The sequence below is a fragment of the Pseudochaenichthys georgianus genome, chromosome 9 (genome assembly GCF_902827115.2).
Source record: "Pseudochaenichthys georgianus chromosome 9, fPseGeo1.2, whole genome shotgun sequence".
Taxonomy (NCBI): Eukaryota; Metazoa; Chordata; class Actinopteri; order Perciformes; family Channichthyidae; genus Pseudochaenichthys; species Pseudochaenichthys georgianus.
The window spans coordinates 42,385,013-42,412,964 of NC_047511.1; the positions used below are offsets into that span (position 1 = coordinate 42,385,013).

Sequence of the window (27,952 nt, forward strand, 5' to 3'; positions counted from 1 at the left end):
ACACACACACACACACACACAGTTCCATCTTCTGTGAGGTTTTGGAGTGTGTTCCTCGGCTGAGTACACTGACATCAGATGCGACAGTGAGCCTCTCTCCGCAGCTGGGACTGTGGACCACATGAGACGTGTGTCTTCTTCTGTTGACACCAGGCAGGGCTGTGCAAGTCGATGAAAGCTTCTCTGTTCTAGTTCTTGTGCAGCACTGGCTGGGGAAATGAAACAACTCCAGACATCCAGGTGAAAAAAGACTGTGTAGGAGTTCCTGTCCAATGCGAGTTGTTCACAATCCAAAATATATTATTTTGAGAAAAAAGAATGTCCAACACAATACAAACATCTGTATATGATATAAGCAATCCTCTTATTTTGGGTTTTGAGTCAGGATGTTTCTAAACTTTTTTAACTGTCTTTCAGGAGAGATACTTCAGGCAAAATGTTTTTTTTTCATGCACTAGTGAAAAGAATACATCCAAAATACACATTTAGATGTTTGTATGACTAACTTAGTTTATTTACAACTGTAGATTTATTTTGAGATGTACCAGAAGTTATTTTGTAGATTATGCATAATTTGCATATTTATGTAACAATTCAGAGAACCTTGTAATATTGTAATCAACTTGGGACGTTTCATGGTAATATCTGTCAGTGTATTTCTATCCCTTTCCCCTGCAGTGTCATAATATATCATATTTTCATGGAGTTTTTTCTCATACTCTGAGCCAGATATCTCCTCTTCACTATCACTGGCATACACCACACTTTCCCAGTTACATTCTTCCCTATATTCTGAATGTTTTTACCAAGGGTGTTTTTTCATATATCATTCATAGACTGATTTACATACAAATGTTTGCTAAAATTATGTCAAAAGGTTTTTAGTTCTTTTCAAATTGCTTTGAGCATTTTCTGATTTGTGGATTTATTCAGAGAGACATCTTGAATTCAATACCCTGTGAAAACCTTTGACTGTTGTACGTCATCAAAATGAAGCAATCAATTGGCTTTATGCAAGATTTAGATATCTGTTCTGGAAAAGCATGCAAATATCAGCACAAATTGTTAAGATAATGCCTCATTTGCATATTTAAACTACATTTAACAGAACACGTATTATACATGTATTAAACGTAGTAATTAACTGTGAAAGTTTCATGATGATATCTATTTTAAAATGTTTACCCTATTAACCTACTGTGATATATAGGCCTTATTGTCACAGAATTTTAAATGTTTTAAACTGACTATCATTGTCATCATTTTAGGAGTAACACCCTTAAATATCCCTTGTTTTGTTTTTAATAAGTTGTTTTGAACTCATTCCAACTTTTATTTCATAAAATACGTGGATATTATAATATTTTTTCATATTAGAAAAAGGGGTTGTGCGTTTGTTGATGTTTCGTATGGCTCTCTCTGTCCGTAGAAAACACAGGACTTTAAAACAATTATTTCCGTTTCTGTGCTTTCTTATGTCGTATGGAGTCAGCTGCTGCTAGTTAGTTCGTTTGTTGTTGTTTATAATGACAATAAATAAATAGCAGTATTTGGTACACTGACCGTTATGTGAAAAATTGTAAGGACACAATCAAACAGGAGTATATCTCTATTTTTATTTGTGTATATATACACATATAAAAAATAAGGGACATATGTACAATGATAATAAATATCAACACGTTTGTACAAGTGAAATAAGTTACTTAACATATTTTAAAAACAAACATAAAAGATCATTAACAGACGAGCAAAAGTGGGGCAAAATGAACTTGGGGGCGATAATAGAATAATACAAATGATAATGCGAGAAAACAGCAGAAAATGTTATTAGCAAACAAATGTGTAAGAACTGAAGAAATGCACATAAAGCACATTACACATGCATTTTTCTATCAAACTTGAGACCTGTAATTCTTAATCCTTTTAGTTCTTGCAACATGTTCCATTAAATAAAATGCCTGATTGTAAAAGGGAAATATTAAGACAAGTACCAGTGTAAGGAGCTCAAATGTTTGAGCTGTTTTGCTTTAAGGGATGTAGAAATATAAAGTGGGCACATTCTGTCACTGAGCTGCTTCAAATCAACAGATACATTTTTGGTGTTAGGGTCTGGACAAATTAAATAATGGTTAAAGTTTTGGTACATTACCCGGCCTTTCATAAAATAAGGGGTTACGAATTTGGTTCCAGCAGATCTCTACTGATATACAAACAGGAAGCAAACAGGAAGTCCATCAGCTCAAGCTGGATAATTTAGCTGCATACAAAATATGCAGAAATGTTGTAGACGTCAGCTCAGTTTAGCAAAGTGGACGGATTACTGAGACTTAAAGAGCCAGTGTGTAGGATAAAGAGGGATCTATTGGCAGACATTTTACATATTTTGTAGGAATTGCATTTTCATTTGATAAGGATCAAGTCCTCAATGCGGAGTTAGCCGTTTTGCACCGCCGTGTCTCACAGTAGCCCAAAACGGACAAACCAAACACCGTCTCTAAAAAGGGATTTAACATTTATTTTGAAGGGACAGCTTGAATTTGCTGATGCGAATGCACCTGAAGGCCTCCGTAAATTCACGCTTTGAAAAAGGAGGGGTACTAAATCCTACACACTGACCCTTTAAATATCAATCTGTAGTCAAATGCAATCAAAACTATTTCAACAAGAACAATAAGCAACGGCAGTCTACTTTGGCTTATCCTAAAGGGGAAGAGGCGCAGACAAAGTAAACCTGTTGAGATGCAGCCATGAATTCCTGTACAACCCTGGAACCACAACATCTGACATATCTTTAGTTGTTGTTTTTTTCAAAGAGAGCATTGTTGTTCCACGATATTAGTGTGTGTGTAAAAGTCCAAAAAATGTCAGATCAAAATGATGCACAGATGATCATATCAAAGATGTCGGGTCCACTTGCAGAGGATCATGCAACACTATGACGGAGGGCCGATGGCTGAGTACCTCTTCGACCTCACTTTCTTTTTGATATTCTACATCTCTCTCGGTGCTCTGTACACAGTGGGGGGGGGGGGGGGGGACAACAACAAGGTCTTCTTGTCCTCCCCTTCCTTCATGCAGTTCTCCTCTGGTCCCGACAGACACGTCCCAAAAAAACGAAAGCCACCCCTGATGGACGAAGAGAGATTAGGTTAGAGAAGGGAAACGGGTGTATTTCAAAGTCTCCTTGAATGTAGAACAAGTAGGCTATATAATTTCATCCTCATGAAACATTCTGTGCGGATTGGAGTTCGGTCATTCAGTGTGAAACAGTGTTAACACTTCATCACACCACTCTGACTCATTGGCCCTGACTTAAAAACAACAGATATAATCTCTAGCTACAGTAACATTAACAGAATATATTTATTCGTCAGTTTTGAGCAGGGATGAAAAGGTCCCGCACACTGTCTGCATCTTGCAAGTAGAACATTTTGATTAAACGGACATTTCAGTCCGACAAAGGTCCTTCTAAGGTCAACTTCTTTTGATCCTTGTCAGATTGAAACATTTTCTCGTTTATGAAATCTTCCAGTCGCAAGATTCACGCTTCAGGCGGTGCAGGTCCTTTTTCTTATCTGCTGCCATGAAAGTAGTTTTTCTGATGCACCTGTCCCCTGGAGACTTAAAGAAAAGTGTGCAGCAAGGACAGCTTATGACGAGAAGGAGACTGGTCAAATGGTGCGGAAAATAGGGTTTACAATGACTGGAGTCTGACGCCATGCTATCAGCTCGGTGAGAATAAAGCTAATGATGTTGGCATTCAGATAATGCATTACGGCATGTCATTTCATTGTGATTTTAAAATAGGCTTTGGTAGCCATGGTAGTGTTTAATTCCATAAGGAAATGTACTGTAATAATAACACAACTTTATATCTACAGCAAGATGAGTCTTGTGCATAATATTAGTCTACAGCAGTGCTTCTCAAAGTGTGGTCCGCGGACCACTGGTGGTCCGTGATCGCCCCCTAGTGGTCCATGAGTATATTGGTAAAATTTCACATTTGAAAGAAATACATTTATTTAAGTTTTTCGCACTCTCGCGGGAATATCTCCGCAATGGAACAAGCTTAAGTTTCACTTTCGATTGCATGAAATAGCCCAGATAAACACCTTCATCACACATGTTGCCACTTGTTTGTACCATTTTCAGGCAATTTGTAAAAAACGATGTGTTTTTGGATATTTGTGGAGTTAGGTGGTCCGCGAGTGTTTTTTTATTGGTTAGGTGGTCCTTGGTATGAAAAAGTTTGAGAAACACTGGTCTACAGGAAATACAGATATTAGATTTCTTGTCAGGAGTTAGATTTCAGAAAAATCAGATGCATGTCTGCTAAATCTGGAGCTATAAGACGGTTAGCTTAGCATATTATTGGACAACAGGGATGAATAGCTAGCCACGTTATGTTTAGTTGGCAAAGAAACCAGTCTTTGTCTTTATAGCTCACTCATTTACATGTAATCTCCTAATCCGTGCGAGAACCAAAATGTAACAATGGATTGCAGACTCTAATGGGGTTTTATGCCGGACAATTTATTTACAGAGAGCAGTAAACTGAAGTGTTTATACATTTCGGTTTTTGCATTTAGTTACGCTTTTTTACCGAATGAGTTAAGGAGGAACATCACAGTGTTGAGTACAAGCTCGTTAAATCTGCGAGCCATATGCACTAAAGTACGTGATGTTCACAGTGTAGTGTATTGAGACTATTATTCGGTACGTTCAAGAACAGACCAAGAAAGAGGGGCTGGACATCTATAAGACCATTTAAAGTAACAGCCATTCGTCTCTTGTACTTTACACTTGGCAAGTATATACCGCAGAGGAAGCAGTGTCAAGTGGGAAGTTGTTTGGATGATGAACGGTATGAGTAAGCTTCAAGCGCCAATGCTAAAGGCAGAGCTATCAACCTGTTTCTAAAAAATCTAGTTTTGAATGGGCTTGTCTTGTTATTTTCTGTTTGACTTTGTCGATAAATGTTCGTACCATCACTTTCACACTTGGCGCCAAGGAAGCAATTCTCGAGAAAGCAGCGATACCGGAGGCCAAGAAACAGGCCGAACACCGGGGTCGACACTGGTAAACAAAATGGTTCTTAACACTACACCGAGCAGCCGAAAAGCAACATAGGAAATCGTTAAAGGTTAGGACTTTGCTTAAGTCTGTTTGCATGAATTTAATTAAGTGGAACAATACCTTTCTCTGGTTCACGGCCGCTGTCCTGCCTGGAGCCAGCAGTTTGGCAGCACGGCAGCAATCAGTCTGTCTGTCTGTCCATCCTTCCATCAGCACTGTGTGTGTGTGTGTGTTCTGTTTATGTCGGTGTGTTTTAGTCCACAGTAGCCCGGGTCAGTCTCTGGGCATCGGTATGAGGGGGAAGGGGTTTCGTGGGGCTTTAAGGATGCATCACAAACACACTGCGGTCCAGGATGGTTGGCATTCAAAGGACTAAAAAGTGTGTGTGTGTGTGTGTGTGTGTGTGGGAGGGGTATTTTCCTTCTTGGCAGTGCACCTTACCGCCCTCACCATACACTAAGATATAAAGCACTTATAGAGACATCCACAGCGGTCGCAACAGTGAGGGTTCAACTACATTCTCCACGCCTAATGTCTTCACGTCAGCTTCAATTTGGAATTAAGTGTGCAGTTATGTTCCGCCGCTAAGAGCTGAAAGCAAATAACCTTTTCTTTCTGCGGAGATAAAGAATCGTCCTATAAGAGGGCTCAGCCAAAACACATATCTGTTACACACTCTGACTCTAATAAATGTCGTACGGAGTGCACTTGTAGTGTATTGGACTGAAGGTGCGCTTTGAAGGTCACCGCTGAGCGAGGAACGTGCCCTCACATTGTCATTCACAGAGGGGATCCATTAGTCTCCTAATAACCGCTTGAACACGGCTGTAGTCGTGTAAGACGTATAAAAAGGAACAACAAGAAATGTCTTAATTCAAACCAACCATCACGACGAATGAAAGTGGAAGGGATCGAGGACTTTCTAAATACAACTTGGGAGAAAAAAAATTAGAAATTGATCAGAGAAAGTCTTGAGAGACTGTCCTTCATTCAAACCCCCCGTTGTGTCTTTCTCTCCAATTCACGTCATGGTCCTCTCTCTTTGTCTCTGGCTCTCTCTCCTCTCCGTCCCTCGCAGAGCGCCCGCTATGGGGGACGTGATTGTCGTCTTGCTTCGAGATTAATTAGTCTTTTTTATACCGCTCTCACACTCTTGGCTCACCGATACAAAAAGGGAAGACACGCTTCCAGTTCTTAAGCACAGTAAGCTGAAAGAAAGTCTCAAAGGACCAGAAGGACACAGAATCAGTTGCACTTGCCATCCATCAACCGGTTTCAGCACAGCGCCTCTTGGTCCACTCAACGTCAACGAAACCCTTCAGAACACATATAACGCCATTGTTAGATTTCCCATGCTCGAGGTGGGCTCCTCTGTGTTCAGCCTTTTTTTTTTTTTAAATACACAATGTACACAGGTGGCGGCGGCACGGTGGAAGCAGGAGAAAGCCACGACCATGACTGCCCGGAACACAATAATTATAGGAGTGCATGTTGGCGTGTGAGTGTGTATTTTGAACATGCTGTGTGCTATAAATGTCAACAGTGAGCCAAACAGGCATTGGCGGAGCGAGTGACAGCGTGTCACTGAAAGAGAGAGAGAGCAGGCGTCCTCAGGAGGAGGGAGGTAGGTTGGTTGTTTTGTTTTTCCAACTCGGGGAAACGGAGGAGGGACACGTCTAGACGGAGGACTCCTCGGGGTTGGCGTCGGGCAGAACGCTCCTCTGCTGCAGCGTGCGTCTCAGCTCCTCCTTGAAGGGGCTCGAGTAATCATTCCCGCTCAGGCCCAGACCCCCCAGCCCGCCGCCCCCAGCGCCAGCCCCGCTAGCCCTCTCCTCCCCTGCTGTGCTCAGGTTGAGGCGGATGTAGCCATTGCTACCCGAACCTCTAATGTTGGTGAGGCTGAGACGGCTCGGGGAGTGGATGGGCTGGCCGGGGATGGCGCTCGGTGACGCCGTGCTGCTCACGCTGCTGGGCCCTAGGGCGTGGCCGGGAACGATCTTCAGCGAGCCGTCCGAGTAGTAGTAGTTGGCGCCCGTCTCCCAGAAGCGGTCCTCGTCAGTGGGCATCTTGCTGGGCACGAACGTCGGCGGCTCTTTCGGGAGGGTGATGGGGTAAACCAAGGTGCTCTCAAGGGGCTTCATGTCGGCTCCTTTCCCCAGAGCGAGCTTCAGCCTCCTGCGCAGGTACAGAGCCGCGACGAGGAGCAGCAGGCACGCCGCTCCGAGGGTGATGACCAGCACCCAGAAGAGCCCCATGCTGCTGTCTGGAGCGCGGGCCTCCATGAACACGGGAGGGCTGGCCACCACGGCCACCTGGTAGCGCTCCGTCTGAAACTTCACCCCCTGCTCCTCAGAGTAGCAGATGTAGCGTCCCGCCTGCATCTGCCCCGCTGCGGGGACCACGAGGGCCTTCAGAGTGCGGTCGAAGTGTGGCCCTCCTGCTTCAGGGTCACCGAGCTGGAGCTCCCGGTCGTTCAGGAGCCAGAAGGGCTGAGCCAGGTTGGAGACCAGCTGGCACGGCAGCACCATGTCCGACCCCACCACCACTGTGATGTTCTTCAGGCGGGAGTGCTCTGCAGAAGGAGAAGGAGAGTGGGTGTCAGAGGTGGTTAAGGGTCGTCCATATCATTGACATTCTACTGCAGCTCCCTTCTGCTTGATTCAATTTATTTAACTTGATCCAAATGTATTCATTCAGTTCAGCTGCTCCTGCACTGGCAGTCTATTCCCACAAGGTGCCACTGCTGAGGTGGAGCCCCCTACTCACCGGGGCTCGGGATGGAGACAGGCTTATCAAACTTGGGTTTCCCCCGGCTGAACCTTTCCAGCATGAGGTCCTGAGACAGGGAGGAGGTGGAGCTGGAGAGGAAAGGGCACAAAGCAGAACAGAAGATTAGTAATGTTCCCACTGAGCGCTCCAGAAGCAAACAAAACAATCAGAATCTACAGAGAACACAGCAACACAAGCTTTTGGAAGATAATATAAATGAGCCTCGGATGTCAGAATACAGTATTAGCCTTTTGTTACATCGCAGACATTGACCACAGCTTGATGATATAGTTACATTTGTTCAATAATGGAATTCACAGCATGTAATTCAGGAGGATGTTACTCAGAAAGCTTCAGGGGGGAATTCTGCAATAAAAGCAGGTAATAAGCTGTTTATTTCCATCTGAATAACTTCCATTAGTACGGTGTCAGTAAAGTAAAGTAAACACAATATCTGAATACTGCTTCAGGGGCTTTTAAGAAACATCAATGCTAAGCCTATAATGTTATTTATATGTGGGTTAGAGTATGAATGCATGGGGTCTGGGCTCACCCGCGGTGGAGGTCGATGCGGACGCAGGCGCGGCCCTCGCTGTCCCAGGCGCAGTAGGGGTCTCGGGCCAGCAGGCAGTCTGGCTGGGACTGATAGCGGCTGCAGTTGGCCAAGGGCAGCTGGAGAACCTCGGAACGAGAGCCGATGTACAAGTACTTCTACACACAGAACGCAGAGAGAAGGAGACGAAGAACAGATCCAGCCATCGCCCAGAGACAGAAACCAGAGAGAGATGGAAAAAGAGAGAAAGATAAACAGAGAGGGACTCAGTTATAGGAGATAATGGGATAATCACTCTCAATTACAATAACATTCACCCCCCTGACCCTCTTCAAATCCAATCTGGATTGTGCTCTTTTTGCAAAAGCTGTTATAAAATGTCTGGTCGCGGCTTAGCCAGCTTTAATGAGATACGCAGTGGGCTTTGGGGCAGGGGACGCCGCGTCAAAAAACAAGCATCGATCGGTGGACACGGCCCGTGTCAACACGGCCCGTGTCAACACGCAGGCTCCGGTGACAGGACAGGGACTCTGAGAACACAACCGGCGCAGAGGTTCAACTCCCCGCGGAGGTGAAGGACTGTAATTACTGTTATTGTGAAGAGGGTTTTGTATTCATGAGGCGACGCTCAATCTGGAGAATAGCAGTGTTTAAAAAGGGATAACACCTTTTTCTGAGTGGCAGCAGGCCAGTGTCAGTAGATCGCAGATCGTAAGTGCCTGGCAAAAAGGGTTGTAACGGACCAGCGGAGAATAGATAATGTAAACGTCTTTTAGATTCGACTATAGAGGGTTAGAAAGTGCTCTGTGCTGAACACAAGCTAGCAAGACATTTACGTTCCGTGCAACAACATAAACAACGTCAGTAAATGCCCCCACTAACGAGTAGCTGATGCTTTTGTGTGTCTTAAAAACTGTGGTTGCGAACAAGTGACCAAATAAGACTGATAAACATCACATCGACAACTAGCCGCCTTCATGTGACCGCGATACAGTTTGTTTATAGCCTTACTTCTGGTGATTGCATTTATATTTCCATATGAACTATTATAACTATTAGAAAGTCCACAAGTGGATATGTGGAGATTATCTTGCTGAACAAAACATTTAAAGATCATAAATGTGTGTTTGCCTCAGATCTTGTTTGATGGAATATACCAGCACCCAGTGCCCCACTCGATTGTTGTTGCAAAGAGTTAGGAAAACGGAGACGTCACAATGCTCCTTCGCGTCTACCCAGATAGTGCTGAGTATTTTAACATGTGTAGGAATAGATGTTGAGATATGGACATTATATTCTGTAAGGTATAGTACATTACGTTATAAAGCAGAAGTCATACTGTGATCATTGAATATCAATGACGAAGCTATGCAACAGAGAAAGAAGGAAAGCGAAAGGAAAACCAAAACTCTTCCTTCAAGTCGATCAGAGGAAGTGCAAAAACAACAAAGACACTTTGAGGTGCTTTTCCCCTGAAAGAGCATTAAGGTTTCTTATCATACATAACACAGCACATCAAGCAGATGGCTTTAGGCTATACTGAGTTAGAACAGCTGGAAGCTCAAACCTTCAAATGATGAAGGATTCTCAGACTTAAGGCAGCTCCTCCAGAGCCACAAAGGCATTTTACATCCTTACTCATGCACAGGCTTTAGCAGGGGCGGTTCTAGGGGGGGCCAGGGGGGGCCAGTGCCCCCCTAACACTGACCTCTGACCCCCCAGTCAAATTGGTCTAGAACCGCCACTGGGCTTTAGCATTAACCGTTTGGTGCATGTGTACAAATGGGAATTATTTCGTATTTATTATTGTCATCACTGGCTGCTAGTGAATTACTTATAATGATCCCTTACTGTTTAGATAGTGTGTGTGCCAGCGGCTGTTATTCATAAAACACATCCTTTATGAAACATTAACTTGAGTCTTTTAAAATAGATATCTTTACTGTTTATTTGTACTGGCTGCTGGTTCACGTACTTTTACAAGGCTTCTACTTATTTACTATGGTAGTGTACTTTTGAATTTATTTCATTAACGTCTGCTTTGCTCTTTATTTCAGATGGCTTTATGCTGCACTGATCCTTAGCGGGTAAAACTGTACATTTTCCCCTGAGACAAATAAAGGATTTCAGATTCTAATTAAAACTCTTTAAGCTGTTTGGATACTGTGAATGAAACAGTATGTTATTACTAACACACATCCTGCACGTCACATTGGAATTTTTTTTGTTTTGACTGTTTAATATTATTGATTGGCTGCTAGTTTACTCACTTTAATATTGCTGCTACTTATTGTGACCATGGTTGATTTTATTACACATGTGTTTGCGTCTTTATTAATACATTTGCCTACTTATTTAACGTTTTATTTTATCTGCACTGTCCCTTAGCTGTTGTAACACTTTAAGCGTCCCCTCTGTGAGACCAATAAAGGACGTCTGATTCTGAATTGCAATGGAAATTAAAACCCGTTTAAATATAACTCTAGATTATTACATTTCTGATTCTGAATTCCCGTTGAATAACCTCACGTCACCAATTCCCCGTGCTCTTACCTTTGAGTGTGAGATGGTGAGGCTGTCCACGGGCTGCGGGGTTTCGAACAGCTGGATCTCCTCGATGACGTGCGCCTCGTTGCCCAGGACCACCACCCTCTGCAGCCAGCCCTCCGCTGCAGCCAAGAGAGAAGCAGGAAACAAGATTTAGCTTTGTTATGTTGGGAAAATACTGAATGTACTCTTCCAACATGAGAGTAACATGATAACAAAGGTATCCCAACTGTAGCTGTGTACATGACAGGATGTATGATGACCTAGAAGAGCGTCAGGACTGTTTTAGGCATATGATAGCTATGTGATGAACATGATGATTCAGCCTCTATGGAGAGAGACATCAAGCATGCTCATTTCTGACGTGGAGCTAATCTGAAGTAAACATTGAATACTGCTTTCTATTCCTCCATCTTGTGACTGTGTGACTCCCTCTCTTGGATGTCAGCATGTGAAGGACACTGCTCAGGAACTAGCTGATGCTCTGTATGTGATGACTGCTTCCTTTCTGGAGAGGATCACAGACACATGGATCCTGAGGTTGAAGCTCGAGCCGGTGACGAGTGATATTTTTCTAACAAGCTCAACACTTTCAAACTTTCAATTCAACATCACTGAAGACTTTCTTTTTAACCTCAAGGCGACTTTTTCATGGCAAAGAAAAACCCTCTAATCAAATAGATGGCTTAAGCGCTCTTGGTTAAGTCTCGAAAACACACCTTTGACAGCTCATTTAAACCTCCTTTATATGATGTTAACATATACGTACACACACCTGTGATGCACACGGGTTCATTTGAATAATACATATCTGAATGAATACATTCGCATCTGCACCTGTGGCTGCATACCACTCAATTTAAATACGAATGCCCTGCAAACAAACAACACCTGCGACTGCACCGTATTTTACTTCAATATTAATGAAACACACACCTGTGATCGCCTTGTTCATTTAAATGTTAATGGTGAGACATTATAATGTATACATGTCTTTGATGCCATAATGATGGATTAAAATATTGAAACACAAGCTGAAAAACATCAGACTGATAATTACGTGTCACATCTGTTATAATATTGACATGTAGTTCCTCTCTCCACAGGAGAAGTATGCTTGTGGTTACATCAGTGGTTCTCAAGCTTTTTTCAATAATATACCCACTTTTATTATTATTATTATTATTATTATTACTTTAAAATACTTGTTCAACTAAGGAATATACAACCCTGCGTCATCGGAGTCTGAAGTCATTTGAGTATTATTATTATTGTAGGACTTTGCATGGGAGCCTGCCTGCAGACCTCCACTCTCAGGACAGGAAGTGACGATTCTGACGCGTTTTTTTCCCGCCCACCGAAGGACTCGTTTGATGGAAGTTTTCAAATCACAATGGAGACTCATCACGGTCCGACCACCGTGCACTTTGGGTCGGCCTTGGTCAAGCCCTTTTGACCCCCCCAGCCTGGTTCTCGTAAAAGTTTTTCGCTCAAATGACACCATGGAGGAATGTAACGGGAGTTGACAGGGGACTCTGCCCTCCTCACGAGTGCCTATTTTCGGACACTTTTTTTCACTTTTCCCCGGTTTTATTATTTTTTTGGCTATTTCACCCGGTTTCTACCGGGGACATTGCCCGGTCTCGGGTGTCCCCCCACGGCCTGTATCCAGCCCCCCCCCCCCCCACACTCATCCATATATTAACGAATTTTGACCATTTTTGTTGCATTTTTCTCCTCTCACTGATCGAATGGCAAACGCGACCCACTGTCGGAGGGCCTCCGCACCGGCCGATATGAAGCGTGACCAAGACGCACCGTCCAGGGGTCCCACGGGTCCCGCAGCGGGGTGGAGGTTCCCAGCTGGAACCTCCACCCCGCTGCGGTGCACCCGGCAAACACGGTTGTTTCTCGAACCTTCCACTGTTGTCTAGCGGGCGTAACTAAAATACAAGATGTCGTATTTAATTTTATATAAATAAATATATATATCTATATAGATATATATATAGATAATAAGTGTCAGTGCTATTTTATGTTGTATTAGCGTGCATTTCCTGTTCGGAAAGTGGTGCTGTACTGAGAGTAAACAATACAAGGTGTCCCTATTTTTATATATATCTATGTACTTTATGTATATAATAAGTGTCAGTACGATTTTATTTTGTATTTGCGTGCATTTCCTGTTTGGAAAGTGGCACTGTACTGATAGTGGTGATTTTATTTTGGAATTCTTAGCGTGCACTTCCTGTACTGACAGTGGAGGTGTCCTGAGAGTGGAGGTCTGCAGGCAGACCCCTCTCGGACTTTGAGCGCTTTAGGACTAACAGTCGTGTACACTAGAATACTCCAAATCACACGTGGGCAGACCCCAATATAGAAACACTAACATACATGATAACAAATGCACACCGCTGCAGTGTTATCCGGTTGTCGGCAACTTTCATCAACTTCAATTTGTGAGACTTTAAGGTCCGATGGACTCAAATGCCATGCTTCTCAGCAACTGAGAAAGACCGAAAATGGGAAAGAAAAACAACTTCGGCTGCCAGCGCCGAGTCCATCCCAGCCAGAGAGCATCTGAAGGTGAATTTAAAGAGTCGGGATGCTGTTCTTGGCCTTGAGACATTTATTTTGAAACTTTTTTGTAGTGTGGGGAGCTGACGCTGGAGGAGGAGGAAGAGGAGATCCTGAGCTCCTTTCATGTAGGGCATTATGAACAAGTCTATATCCCCTGTGAGGAAAGGCGTTTTAGGCACAGCTGCTGGGGTGACCTTGATGTGTGTGTGTGTGTGTGTGTGTGTGTGTGTGCGTGTGTGCGTGAGTGTGTGTGTGCGTGCGTGGGTGTGTGTGTGTGTGCGTGGGTGTGTGAGTGAGGTTGGAATAGTGTTACGTGCTGACATGTGCTTTCTTGTGCGGCCCTCTCGATTAAAAGACTGTCACAGATAAGATGAAAAGTGAACCTAGTAGCCTATGGGAGGGAAATAGCTTCAAACACAGCCACCTACACACACACACACACACACACACACACACACACACACACACACACACACACACACACACACACACACACACACACACACACACACACACACACACACACACACACACACACACACACACACACACACACACACACACACACACACACACACACACACACACACACACACACACACACACACACACACACACACACACACACACACACACACACACACACACACACAGCGCGCAGCAGGCATATCATAACATTCTCCTCCCGTGGAGTCAGGGACCGGTGTCGTTTAATCCCTCAATCCTGAGAGTTGGTTTCTCTGAAAACAGTTTTGACGAGCTCCTTCTCCCTGGCTCCCTTTTTCAATTCAGCTGTCGCTTCTCTGCAGCTAATAGCTAATCAAGCCCGCAGCCCAATTGGCACCAGGAGCGCCCGTCCGCCAAGGGGCCCCGTTGAGTTTGTGCCGCGAAGCACGACAAGCGGGGATGACTGCACTTGGCTCAGGAAGTGTGAGCGTGTGTGTATCTCGGTGCGTTTGTGTATATCAATTTGTGAGAGCGTGTCACAAATGTGTGTGTGTGTGTCCGGGTTGGCCTCCCCGCCTGCCAGCAGAGGAGTCCGCTGTTGTGGCGCTGTCAGTGTTGAAGCTGCCGTGATCTGAATGCTAAGCAGACGAGCCTCTCAGCATTCATGAGGCGAGATGCATTCAAGTCCACTGCGAGATGCGTGTTATTCAGGATTACGGCTGATTTCAGATCTGTGCCAGAACACAGGACACCTGCATATGGGCCCGGTGGCTACTGACTGCAGATATTAATTAAGTTGTGCATACGTGGACGTTTCCTTTGATGCATGAAGACGGATCTCAGCATGCAAATCAAGTCGTTAATTGAAACCCAGCTGAAGTGCGGCCAGATGGCATGTTGCTTTGTTCCACCGTACCTAATGCCAGTACCTGTCCCCCACACACACACACACACACACACACACACACACACACACACACACACACACACACACACACACACACACACACACACACACACACACACACACACACACACACACACACACACACACACACACACACACACACACACACACACACACACACACACACACACACAGCACACGCACACGCACACACACTGTCACAAACTGGGTGAATGTGAAGTGTGTTGTTACAGGAGGATGAAAGCGTAATTAAGGAGCACTATTGGAGTGACTTTGATGGTTATTGGACTCAGGATTAATTAATTTGGATTCCCGCTGTATGAAGAAATTAAAGGACGGCGCGGAAGTGGAAACAATTCACAAAGGGATTAAACTGTTCAACACATGCTCAAAGTAAGCCGGATTTTGGATTCAAAAATCGTAAATAATCTACAAAATGGAGGAGACCGATCTGATCGGAGCAACTGACAAATAATCCAACTGGAACCGGCATGGACAATGACTATGTTTTAAAAATGCACTTATCCAGAAAAGCCCGGTTTGGACACTTTACGGCAGAAGAAACATTTCTATCAAAGAAAGAATTATACATTTTTGCATTTGTATGCCTTTAATAGCTACTAACTTGAATTTGTATTGAAATTAATTAATCAATACTTTTTTATATTTTATTGTAATGTAGAGACAAGGCTTTTAGTGACAACCATGTATTGCGTTATATGTAAAAAAAAAAAAAAAAAAAAAAAAAATCTAAATATGATATTTGGCCTCAAATCATCTGAGGCCTGGCGCCCCCCCCTGCGATCTTTGGCGCCCCCCCTGCGATCTTTGGCGCCCCCCCAAGGGGGGCACACCCCCCAGGTTGGGAACCACTGTTCTAGTGGATTGGACATCTTAATCTGATGCACTTAAATAAGTTAAGGCCTCAGCTGAAGTAAGGCGCTGGAAGCATTTAACATGTTAAAGTCAAAGCCCTGAAGGCACCTGAATTGTCAGTTATTAGTATGAAAGCTCTGAAAACAATTGTCAGCTGAACTCCAAATGATGAAAGTGACTCAAATTGCCGTTGAAGTTGAAGCCCCGCAGAGAGTTTAAGTGTGAGCAGTGTACATATCTGAGGTGTCAGCGTGTGTTAAAGCAGGTAAAACGACAGGTGAAGAGCACGTGCTGAACGCAGGGAGATGTCAGTTCAAAGGAGAAACTTAACATGATTTACAGGAACACCATCGACTGAGCCCAGTGTCTGTCATTTCAACTTCATCTGCCAAAAGTATACCTGTACTTCACTTTTTTTACAGTCCAAGGTTTACTTTGTTTTGTAAAAATGTAACTTTCTTTTTTTAACTGATCCTGCATATTACTTTTTCAATTAATGTTATGTTATATTTCATACAATTTGAAAATGATATGACATTTTGAAAAGAGCCATTGTGCACCGATACATTTAGCTCCAACCTTTGTACTTCAACTTAAGTAACATTTAAAAAGATTGCCATCCCTTTTCTGTGTAAAGGTCATGTTTGTGCATGATAGTATTTGTACTGTATATACTACGAGTATATTAGATATTCTGCTTCTATCAGTCAAAAAGTTTGTCCTTTTGGTAAAGTAAGAGATTATTCACATCAGATGCACCAGTGAACATGCTGGCGACATTTAGACTGGAAATTAATGCTTTCTTTTTCGAACCAGTGAAAATTATTAAAAGAGATGTACATCGAAGAAGAAATTCTGCACAAAAAATCCTTAGCAAAGCTTAAGATAAATCATTTTAAAGTTGCAAACAGGTGAATGTTATGGATGTTCTTAAACACCTGAACTAAGAACATCCATAACATGGCATACTTACAAATGATGTATCCCTTGTATATAGACTCTTATGGCACTACTTCTTGGCACTATTTTATCTGTTTTATTGTGTTGCACTGTTGGAGGAGCCTGTGACATCTAGCTATGTACGAATGACAATAAAAGCCTTGAATGAATCTTGAATCCTCCGCTGTGCGTACCTGTGCCGATGAACAGCATGTTGTAGGCCCGCTGGTCCAGGCTGCTGACCCGGTCCACCACCAGCCGGGTGAAGTTGACCCCTTGGTGAGCAGCAGGGGGCGAGCCAGAGCTTTGTCCTCCATCAGCGGGTGCTTCTTGGCGAAGTTGAGCGTGGCGTCAGGCAGCTGCAGGGAGCTGTTGTAGCCGTTCTCTCTGTCTGAGTTAGTTATACACTGCAGCACGGAGGGAGGAAGGAGGGAGGAAACGAACACGGGGGGGAAAGGAGGAAGGAGAGGAAGAAGGAGGGCCAAGAAGGAGAAAAAGTTAGAGGAGGAAACTTCTTGGCTAGTTGGCTTTGATTTGATTCCCTCCTTTTTTCACACCTCTTCTCCATCTTTCACTCTGCCTGCCATCACACCCCTTCCTCCTTTCCTTTCCTTTCGTCCTGGATCATTACGTTCTTAGCTTTCGTGTCCTGCCAGCTCTTTTCCACTTCCATCGCTACAGCACCCCATGCCATTCATTTGCACTTCCCTCCCTCCCTCCCCCTTTCTTTATTCCTTCGCTGCACACTTATCTCCGCTTACGTGTTTCAGATCCACAAAACCCTACATGTGTCAAAAATGATTTCCTTTCATGCTTCCTAAAGTTGCCGGGAGACATTTGCAATTACCAAACATCATATAAAGTTTAAATAAACAGCTGGAAATAAGGAATTTACGTATATTAAAATATCAAAGGAAATGTTTTGATGTTTTAATTATATTTAATTATTCCAATGTAATCTATTTATTTTTCCATATTCTCTTAAAATTACCTGCTATTTTATTTTCCACTATCAACGTTCTGGGAAAATGTAATTTGACTTGAATTAACATTTTTATTTTTATATATGTATTGGTTTATATTGCATGTTTTGTACGATATTTAATTACATTATTATTTTAGAAAATAAATAAATATATTATTTCTTACCGCTCCAGGCCGTGGGACAGGGACCGCCCCGGTGTAGCGCCCCCACCTCTGAGACGGCTCCCTGTACTCTTTGTAGGATCCTTCAAAAACCTTCTTCACATCGCTGATCTGGTACTGGCACACCGCCGACACGTCCACGTCACCCCTGAAACATGGCGGCAAGGAGGGGAATTAGTGACGTGTGGCGGGAGAAACGGAAAGATGGATCACCTGTCGTCCGCTTGTAGAGAAATGCGACTTCTAGCTTCTGAATGTGGCACAATAACACGAGAGAATATGAGATATAACAACCAGAAGGTAATATCAGTTGCATGTTAAAAGCATGAAGTCATTTGCATGTTTACAATAAAAGCTATCGAGGTGAACATCCGCCTGTGTCTTATTGAGTGACTGAAAATGATTAGATGTGTTGCCACCTCTCCACCCTTTCCACGGTGCATCAAGCTGCAAATTGATGTACCTGAAATACATTAACTTGATAGACCACTGACATTAATCAGCTGTTGCTGTGACGCCGCCACACAGGAATAGCATTTCATTTAACATTTTTGGTAAGGTCGGGGGTATGGGATCTTAATTTTCTTTCCCAATCCAATTGTGGACCACAAAATGGTTTCGAATTGGTTATTTATGCATGCCCCAGACGCATAAAGTCATACTTGTACTCCTCATCTCACAAATATATTTCAATTGAATTCACATCTATTTTTAGACTGAGAGAAGGAGGCACTTCCACTTTAAAATGTATATGTTGTGATTTGCCCTTTAAAGGGGCCTTATTATGTAAATATGTATTTTGTTCCTCTACTGCGACATGTCTCCATGCTTTAATGTTCACAAAGCTCTTTATTGTTCTCATACTGCAGCACCTCTTTTCACCCTCTGTCTGAAACCAGAGCCCAGTCTGCTCTGATTGGTTAGCTGGCTGGCTCTGTTGTGATTGGTCAGTCACGTGCAATTTGTTGGAGCCCTAGCCAATAGAAGCGCGAGTGTTACATAGTGCAGTTACTATGATCCGTAAGTAAACAAAGGAGGACATTGGTGGACCTTTGGATGGAACTTCGTGATTTTAGCCTTTGCAAACCGTTTACATGCACACAAACATATACAACACACTACAGGAAAAGGAACACCTCAAAAAGTATAATAGGGCCTCTTTAAGGGAAGTGCTATTTCCATCTGGAGCAGAGCTGTTAAGGTGCAGCAGTGCTCCAGGCTTTCAAAGGTGAGACCAAAGGACAGCACTGATGTCTTGGGAAAGCCCCCTCCGTCAGTCTGATTGTGGCATGAACTCAGAGTCACCATTTACATAATGTCCAATTATCTTAATGTTATCTCCATCAAAGCCACGGGGCTTTAAGTCACACGGAGGAAAAGGCTTCTTTCTGACAGCAGCAGAAGGAGCTCTGAATGGAGAAACAAAGCTTGAAGTTCAAAGCGCGTTCACTTGATGATATGATATCTTATTGAGGAGCTCAAAAGAGTCACATCAAAGGGCTTTACTCGCAGAACAACTCCGACTTTCCCCCCAAAGCAAACCTCCTGCCCCGCCTCCCACTGCTTTGGTGATAAGTAACTCATTAACACATAACAGTTGTGTAGTGGTCCAGTCTTTAGTCCGCTAATAATCCCACAGTCACAAGGTTCTTTGTCATCAGCATTTTAATCTCCAGATTGCACTTTAATTATCCCTTTAAGTAAGTTTAAGCTTTAAACAGACGACATCAAAAGATTCTCTTAAGAAGAAACATGTCAGAAAGTTTGATTTGGTCCTACAGTGAAGTTTTATCAAGCTATAAACGTTTAAAGTTTTTTTCTGATCCTTATCACAAAATGTTCAAGACATGTGATGATATGATGCTAAAATCGGGCTGTTTTCATACACAGTTCCTAAATATACTATATATGCTTTTATTTGATGTAATATTTGTAATTGTAAACCAGAGTGACAAAGACCGCATTGGGATGAGATCATTGTGTTTGGGTGGATTCTTTCGCACATGTGACCGACTTTGATTTATTTTCTACTTATTATTGCCATTTACACCTAAATCCGTGACGAAAGCCCCGTCCACACGGAGGCGATATCAGTTGAATCCGCTAACGTTCTCTATCGTATAGACGGTTCGTCCACACGAGGCCGACACGGAAACGTGTGGACGGAAGACTTTTTTGATATCGGTTCGTTTTCGTCTCCGCGTGGACGGGGCCTAAGTAACGGCTCTTCCATATTTTTTTTACGAAAGCGTTTACTACATTTCTAACGTAACTTTCGTTCTTTAGTAACACTACTACTGTAGCAAATTATAAACCAAAATAACAACCTTTTCCGTACGTTTATTAAGACCGAATGTATTGAGCTGAAAATGGACATTTAAACGAAATGCATGAGAAACAAGGAATGCGTTATTATAAGGTTTCAGAAAAACCATTGTATTAGGATCAAATGTTGTAATAGTAAGGTATTAAGTATAACGTGATTCAACCAATGTGTCAAACATCGGTTTATTGAACTAATTAAATTAGCCTGATTCTATTTACAAAAGGGTTCACTATATTCAGCCAAAACATGAAGTCAATGTGACGTTAAATCACTAATAAAACCCATAAAACATGTTCAAGCCCACTTGAGCCGTATCCACTCGTAGGGCTATTACACTAAAAGCCCAATTACACAGTAAACACCTTATCCCTAGTGCGTAATTAGAGCCATCATATCAGAGTGACTGCTGGCTGACCCAGGATTTAAATAAAAAGCAGAGTATCTGACATGTTGGGGAAGTGATATGTCTCGCTCTGACAGCAGACGGTACACGGAGTAATTAACCGATGAGACTGAAATGGAGCTCTTTCTTCAGCCTGTATTTCTCGGCTCTGACTCACCACTGGGCGTGGAAGATGCCGTAGAAGGTGGTGCCCCTCCAGTCCTGGCCGGGCAGCGTGAACACCGCCCTCAGGTTGTTGAAGGAGACGTGGCGCTCGGGGAGGGAGCACTCCAGACGGGCTTTCTGGAAGGTGGTCCACTTCTTCTGCAGAGTCCTGGTACCACCCAGATCCCCCTGAGAGAGGACAGGATCACATCTCATCAACGGCTGAAACAGGTCCTTTAAAGGTCCCCTATTAAACTGGTTTACATCAATATATCACAGCTCTCAGATATATACAAAACATGTCTCTGAAGATCATTGCAGCATTACCCATAATCCCCTCTGTTTCAGCCCTGTTTCCAAAGTGCTGATTCTCTGTCTGTTACTTCAGATGAAAATAAGGAGCCCCTCCCCACGCCCCTCTGAGAGACATTTGGTTACAAAGAACTCAATGGTGCTCTAGAGGAGATTCAGGTGATAAGGGGGGGGGGGGGGGTTGCCTTGGTTGCTGATTGGCTAACGGTTACTCAAGACAACACATCGTGATGACATCATAAAGTAGCCAAAATCTGATCAGCTCATTTTCAGACAGGTTTTTATAGAAATGGATCAAAAAGAGAGAAAATCTTTTTTCCTGAGACTTTCAGAGTCTCTTTCCACAGAGGGGACACATGTTGATGTAGAAGAGACATGAAGAAGAGGGGACACATGTTGATGTAGAAGAGACATGAAGAAGAGGGGACACATGTTGATGTAGAAGAGACATGTAGAAGAGGGGACACATGTTGATGTAGAAGAGACATGAAGAAGAGGGGACACATGTTGATGTAGAAGAGACATGAAGAAGAGGGGACACATGTTGATGTAGAAGAGACATGAAGAAGAGGGGACACATGCTGATGTAGAAGAGACATGATGAAGAGGGGACACATGTTGATGTAGAAGAGACATGAAGAAGAGGGGACACATGTTGATGTAGAAGAGACGTGAAGAAGAGGGGACACATGTTGATGTAGAAGAGACATGAAGAAGAGGGGACACATGTTGATGTAGAAGAGACATGAAGAAGAGGGGACACATGCTGATGTAGAAGAGACATGATGAAGAGGGGACACATGTTGATGTAGAAGAGACATGAAGAAGAGGGGACACATGTTGATGTAGAAGAGACGTGAAGAAGAGGGGACACATGTTGATGTAGAAGAGACATGAAGAAGAGGGGACACATGTTGATGTAGAAGAGACATGAAGAAGAGGGGACACATGTTGATGTAGAAGAGACATGAAGAAGAGGGGACACATGTTGATGTAGAAGAGACATGAAGAAGAGGGGACACATGTTGATGTAGAAGAGACATGAAGAAGAGGGGACACATGTTGATGTAGAAGAGACATGAAGAAGAGGGGACACATGTTGATGTAGAAGAGACATGAAGAAGAGGGGACACATGTTGATGTAGAAGAGACGTGAAGAAGAGGGGACACATGTTGATGTAGAAGAGACGTGAAGAAGAGGGGGACACATGTTGATGTAGAAGAGACGTGAAGAAGAGGGGACACATGTTGATGTAGAAGAGACAGTGAAGAAGAGGGGACACATGTTGATGTAGAAGAGACGTGAAGAAGAGGGGACACATGTTGATGTAGAAGAGACGTGAAGAAGAGGGACACATGTTGATGTAGAAGAGACGTGAAGAAGAGGGGACACATGTTGATGTAGAAGAGACATGAAGAAGAGGGGACACATGTTGATGTAGAAGAGACGTGAAGAAGAGGGGACACATGTTGATGTAGAAGAGACATGAGAAGAGGGACACATGTTGATGTAGAAGAGACGTGAAGAAGAGGGGACACATGTTGATGTAGAAGAGACATGGAGAAGAGGGGACACGTGTTGATGTAGAAGAGACATGGAGAAGAGGGGACACGTGTTGATGTAGAAGAGACATGGAGAAGAGGGGACACGTGTTGATGTAGAAGAGACATGAGAAGAGGGGACACTTGTTGATGTAGAAGAGACATGAAGAAGAGGGGACACGTGTTGATGTAGAAGAGACATGAAGAAGAGGGGACACGTGTTGATGTAGAAGAGACATGAAGAAGAGGGGACACGTGTTGATGTAGAAGAGACATGAAGAAGAGGGGACACGTGTTGATGTAGAAGAGACATGAAGAAGAGGGGACACGTGTTGATGTAGAAGAGACATGAAGAAGAGGGGACACGTGTTGATGTAGAAGAGACATGAAGAAGAGGGGACACGTGTTGATGCAGAAGAGACATGAAGAAGAGGGGACACGTGTTGATGTAGAAGAGACATGAAGAAGAGGGGACACGTGTTGATGTAGAAGAGACGTGAAGAAGAGGGGACACGTGTTGATGTAGAAGAGACATGAAGAAGAGGGGACACATGTTGATGTAGAAGAGACATGTAGAAGAGGGGACACATGTTGATGTAGAAGAGACATGATAGAAGAGGGGACACGTGTTGATGTAGAAGAGACATGAAGAAGAGGGGACACGTGTTGATGTAGAAGAGACATGAAGAAGAGGGGACACGTGTTGATGTAGAAGAGACATGAAGAAGAGGGGACACGTGTTGATGGAGAAGAGACATGAAGAAGAGGGGACACGTGTTGATGTAGAAGAGACATGAAGAAGAGGGGACACGTGTTGATGTAGAAGAGACATGAAGAAGAGGGGACACGTGTTGATGTAGAAGAGACATGTAGAAGAGGGGACACATGTTGATGTAGAAGAGACATGAGAAGAGGGGACACGTGTTGATGTAGAAGAGACATGAAGAAGAGGGGACACGTGTTGATGTAGAAGAGACATGTAGAAGAGGGGACACATGTTGATGTAGAAGAGACATGAAGAAGAGGGGACACATGTTGATGTAGAAGAGACATGAAGAAGAGGGGACACATGTTGATGTAGAAGAGACATGAAGAAGAGGGGACACGTGTTGATGTAGAAGAGACATGAAGAAGAGGGGACACTTGTTGATGTAGAAGAGACATGAAGAAGAGGGGACACGTGTTGATGTAGAAGAGACATGAAGAAGAGGGGACACGTGTTGATGTAGAAGAGACATGAAGAAGAGGGGACACATGTTGATGTAGAAGAGACATGAAGAAGAGGGGACACAGTGTTGATGTAGAAGAGACATGAAGAAGAGGGGGACACGTGTTGATGTAGAAGAGACATGAAGAAGAGGGGACACGTGTTGATGTAGAAGAGACATGAAGAAGAGGGGACACGTGTTGATGTAGAAGAGACACCGGGACACGTGTTGATGTAGAAGAGACATGAAGAAGAGGGGACACGTGTTGATGTAGAAGAGACATGAAGAAGAGGGGACACGGTGTTGATGTAGAAGAGACATGAAGAAGAGGGGACACGTGTTGATGGAAGAAGAGACATGAAGAAGAGGGGACACGTGTTGATGTAGAAGAGACATGAAGAAGAGGGGACACGTGTTGATGTAGAAGAGACATGAAGAGAGGGGACACGTGTTGATGTAGAGGAGACTGAAGAAGAGGGACACGTGTTGATGTAGAAGAGACATGAAAGAAGAGGGGACACGTGTTGATGTAGAGGGAGACCATGAAGAAGAGGGGACACGTGTTGATGTAGAGGAGACATGTAGAGAGGGTACACGTTTGATGTAGAAGAGACATGAAGAAGAGGGGGACACGTGTTGATGTAGAAGAGACATGAAGAAGAGGGGACACGTGTTGATGTAGAAGAGACATGAAGAAGAGGGGACACGTGTTGATGGAGAAGAGACATGAAGAAGAGGGGACACGTGTTGATGTAGAAGAGACATGAAGAAGAGGGGACACATGTTGATGTAGAGGAGACATGAAGAAGAGGGGACACATGTTGATGTAGAGGAGACACGAAGAAGAGGGGACACATGTTGATGTAGAGGAGATCCGTGTTAATATCAGGGGAGGAAAAGTGTAAACATCTTCTGTTGCAGAATAAAAACCGGACCTGTTTTGATTGAAAGTTGCGTTTATTTAAAGCTCATGTTCTTCTCATGCTGTTTGGAGTTTGTATCCTCACGGTTGAATGCACTTGAGAAATGGTACTTGCATAATTAAAGGTTACCTTCACTTCTAAAATTCTATGTTGGCCACTTTCCATGTTAAGCCCGAAGGTCCCGCCGACGGGGACCCTGATTTTTTCTATACACACTCACACAAATATTTTTAATATTTTTTTAAGAATATTTTTTTTTATTTAAATATTTTTAATTTTTTTTTTTTTAATGGAATGAATACCTATAGTGATTATTCAATGTAATACAATGATTTTTATAGTCTGGTATCTGAAAAAGGTCAAATGGCACTGATGGAACCAAATGTGCCCAAAGCTTATTCCGCCTGGACTTTATTTTCATAAACCTCTCTAAAAAGGTCAAATGTCACTTGTTTTGCCTCAATCTTGATACAGGGTACTTATTATATGTTATAATTTGGATTCCTAAAGCTTTTAGGCTACTAACCCATCATTCAAGGTTGGTCTTCACTATAAGTAATGGGTTTTCTTTAGGCGGAGACAGGAATTTACATTTTTTTGCTATGTTCCATCTGAATTTACTCTGACACAGAAACATCTATATTGATTCTGACACTTCTACATCCAACTCACAGATGTCACCTTGCTTTGATAACAACAATTATTCATATAAACCTTTTAGATGTGAAGTTATGGTCATTTGTTCTGGGAATGTCATTTTCGAGCCTGAAACCTGAAAAACAGGCTCGGGGTTTAGTTTAAATTTAAATACAGACTAATTCAGCAACTGCAACGTTTATTTCCAAACTGACTTTACCCTTGCAGACCATGTACGGGCAGAAAACCTATACAACACACCAAAAAGCATAACAGGGCCGTTTCCTGAGCCACCATGTCAGTTGTTTTGAAATCTGCGGTCAGGCAGCTCAAGATTGAATGTTTTCGTCCAATCAGGTGCCATGCCAATTAAGCGTCCAATGCGAGTTGACCCTGTGAACAAGCACCTTTTCTCCTAGAGCTGACAGCACACCGCTCACTTTCTCGCTTTGCTATGTTGCATTTCATCAGCCTCCCCTTCACCTTGTGGAGGCTGAACCTCACCTCTGTGCACACACGGTGGTGTTCTGTATCTCCATCATGATGAACCTGTTACACCTGGATCAGCTGACTGAGCATTTACCATGTTGCAAAACACCTCTAAAAGGACCCTGATATGTTCAAGGGCGCCATTGAAGAGCAGGATGACAATAATAATAATAATGATATTCGATTACACGGGAAACATTGAGTGGTCCCTTTATAAGGTTTACTGCCGGCTCAAACGAGGCCTGTCTGCCAGATACACTCACTCCTATCAGCCTCTGTGGGTGCAGGGGCATTGCAGCTCCCCATCGACATCAGGACGCAGACTGAAAACTCATCTCTTTCGACTCCACTTCGAGCGATAGAATTACTAACAAAGAACTGCTAACAGAGTCGAATGTATTTATTGTAAGTCGCTTTGGATAAAAGCGTCAGCTAAATGCAATGTAATGCAATGCAATGCAATGTAATGCAATGTAATGTAATGTAATGCAATGTAATGTAATGTAATGTAATGCAATGCAATGTAATGCAATGTAATGTAATGCAATGTAATGTAATGCAATGTAATGCAATGTAATGTCATGTAATGTAATGTAATGCAATGTAATGTAATGCAATGTAATGTAATGCAATGTAATGCAATGTAATGTCATGTAATGTAATGTCATGTCATGTAATGTAATGTAACAAAAGGAATTTTAAAAATGATCTCAATACAGCAGTGAGATACAGACATTTTGCTGCAGCAGCAACAGCGGGGGGAAATCATTCACGGCACTAGTACACATCATGTGTGAGCATCTGTTTCTCGTTTCAGTCAAAGAGCTCGATTGTTCATCACGGCAGCGCAGACACTAAAGGGCACTTTCCCTAAAACAGTGCATTTCATTACGCTCATCTCCACAGACTGTTAGCAATCTGCCTCGATTTCACCCAGTTTAAAGGTTACTGAGCTCTCTCTGCACACGTCACTGAAACACGACTGTGCTGCGTTAACTTAAAGTTCACTGCGATCATACACAATATGCTGTTTAACATCTCATTCTCCCTCCAGCTAGAAGCTCCTCTGGACATAATCACCGTGGTGAATCAAAACGGATCAGTTATCCTAATGAGGCCATTCGTTAAACAAATGAAAATGAATTATCAAATTGCTCTGTGTCAGTGTAATCGTCCTCACATAAAACATTGTTAGCAAACTGATGTTTAGCTGATTCAGTGGGACAAGGCTATTTACCGTGGAGCCTTTTATTTGTGCTTTATACTGATAATAATGGAAAGTCTGCATTTTACAGCATAGTCGTTTCTCAGTTAGAAGAAAGGTTATTTTATTAAGTGGATCTGATCTTTTGAGTCAGGCTGACAGCTTTTAATGTCACTGAATTGAGTTGTATTGTGTTTTTTATGCGAGAAAGTAACTTTTAAGTTTCCACATTGTTGGTCAGAATAACCAGAACACGCCTAATGAAGAATTCGATGCCACGTTCCCGCATTTTGTTAAAAAAAAAAAAAAATCATAGCTGACTTATTTGGTTTATCTTTGTGGGTCTTTAAACCATCATGGTGGAACATGCGGCCAACAATAGTTTGTTCCTTATGCGAAAAGGGAGGGAGGCTGTGGCGCAGTGGAGAGTGTTTGGATCAGGGGGTCACAGGTTCAAACCCCACTGCAGTCAGCATGTGGTTGTGTCCCTGAGACACTTCAATCCAAATTGCTCCTGTGGGGGTTGTCCACAGTATTGAGTACGTAAGTCACTTTGGATACAAGTGTCTAAAATGTAATATAATATAAAAGTCAGGAATACAAATCCATATATATTGGATATGGGCTTCAAATGCACCATCGTGGTCAATTTGCTTTTCATGGAGCAGCTATTTATATTCACTCAACATATGAAGCTGTTAAACAACTCCAGTTGCCTCTTTATATGGGCATCTCATCTGGTGAAGTGTGTAAGGCAGTAACCGTTAGCGATGCTGTTTCATGGTATATTAAGGGCTGGGAAACAGCTGTCAAATCGGCTGCAGAAAACAGCAACTCGCTGATTTCCAGCCAAGCGTGCATACAACAGTCTGCAGTCAAAACTTGCAGTTGAAATGGTTTT

At 43.0% G+C, this 27,952-nt stretch overlaps 1 protein-coding gene across 1 annotated transcript in view; it reads right to left on the bottom strand.

Annotated features, from left to right (window-relative positions):
• Positions 1-1,695: 1,695 nt before the first annotated feature.
• Positions 1,696-27,952, bottom strand: part of sema4c (sema domain, immunoglobulin domain (Ig), transmembrane domain (TM) and short cytoplasmic domain, (semaphorin) 4C) — a 61,824-nt gene continuing 35,567 nt past the window's right edge. Inside the window, 9 exon segments of the mRNA XM_034090567.2 lie at positions 1,696-3,129; positions 5,200-7,651; positions 7,846-7,937; positions 8,402-8,559; positions 10,955-11,070; positions 16,913-16,990; positions 16,993-17,125; positions 17,868-18,012; positions 20,751-20,926. Coding sequence (XP_033946458.2) covers positions 6,756-7,651; positions 7,846-7,937; positions 8,402-8,559; positions 10,955-11,070; positions 16,913-16,990; positions 16,993-17,125; positions 17,868-18,012; positions 20,751-20,926 — 1,794 coding nt within the window. The 3' untranslated portion in view covers positions 1,696-3,129; positions 5,200-6,755.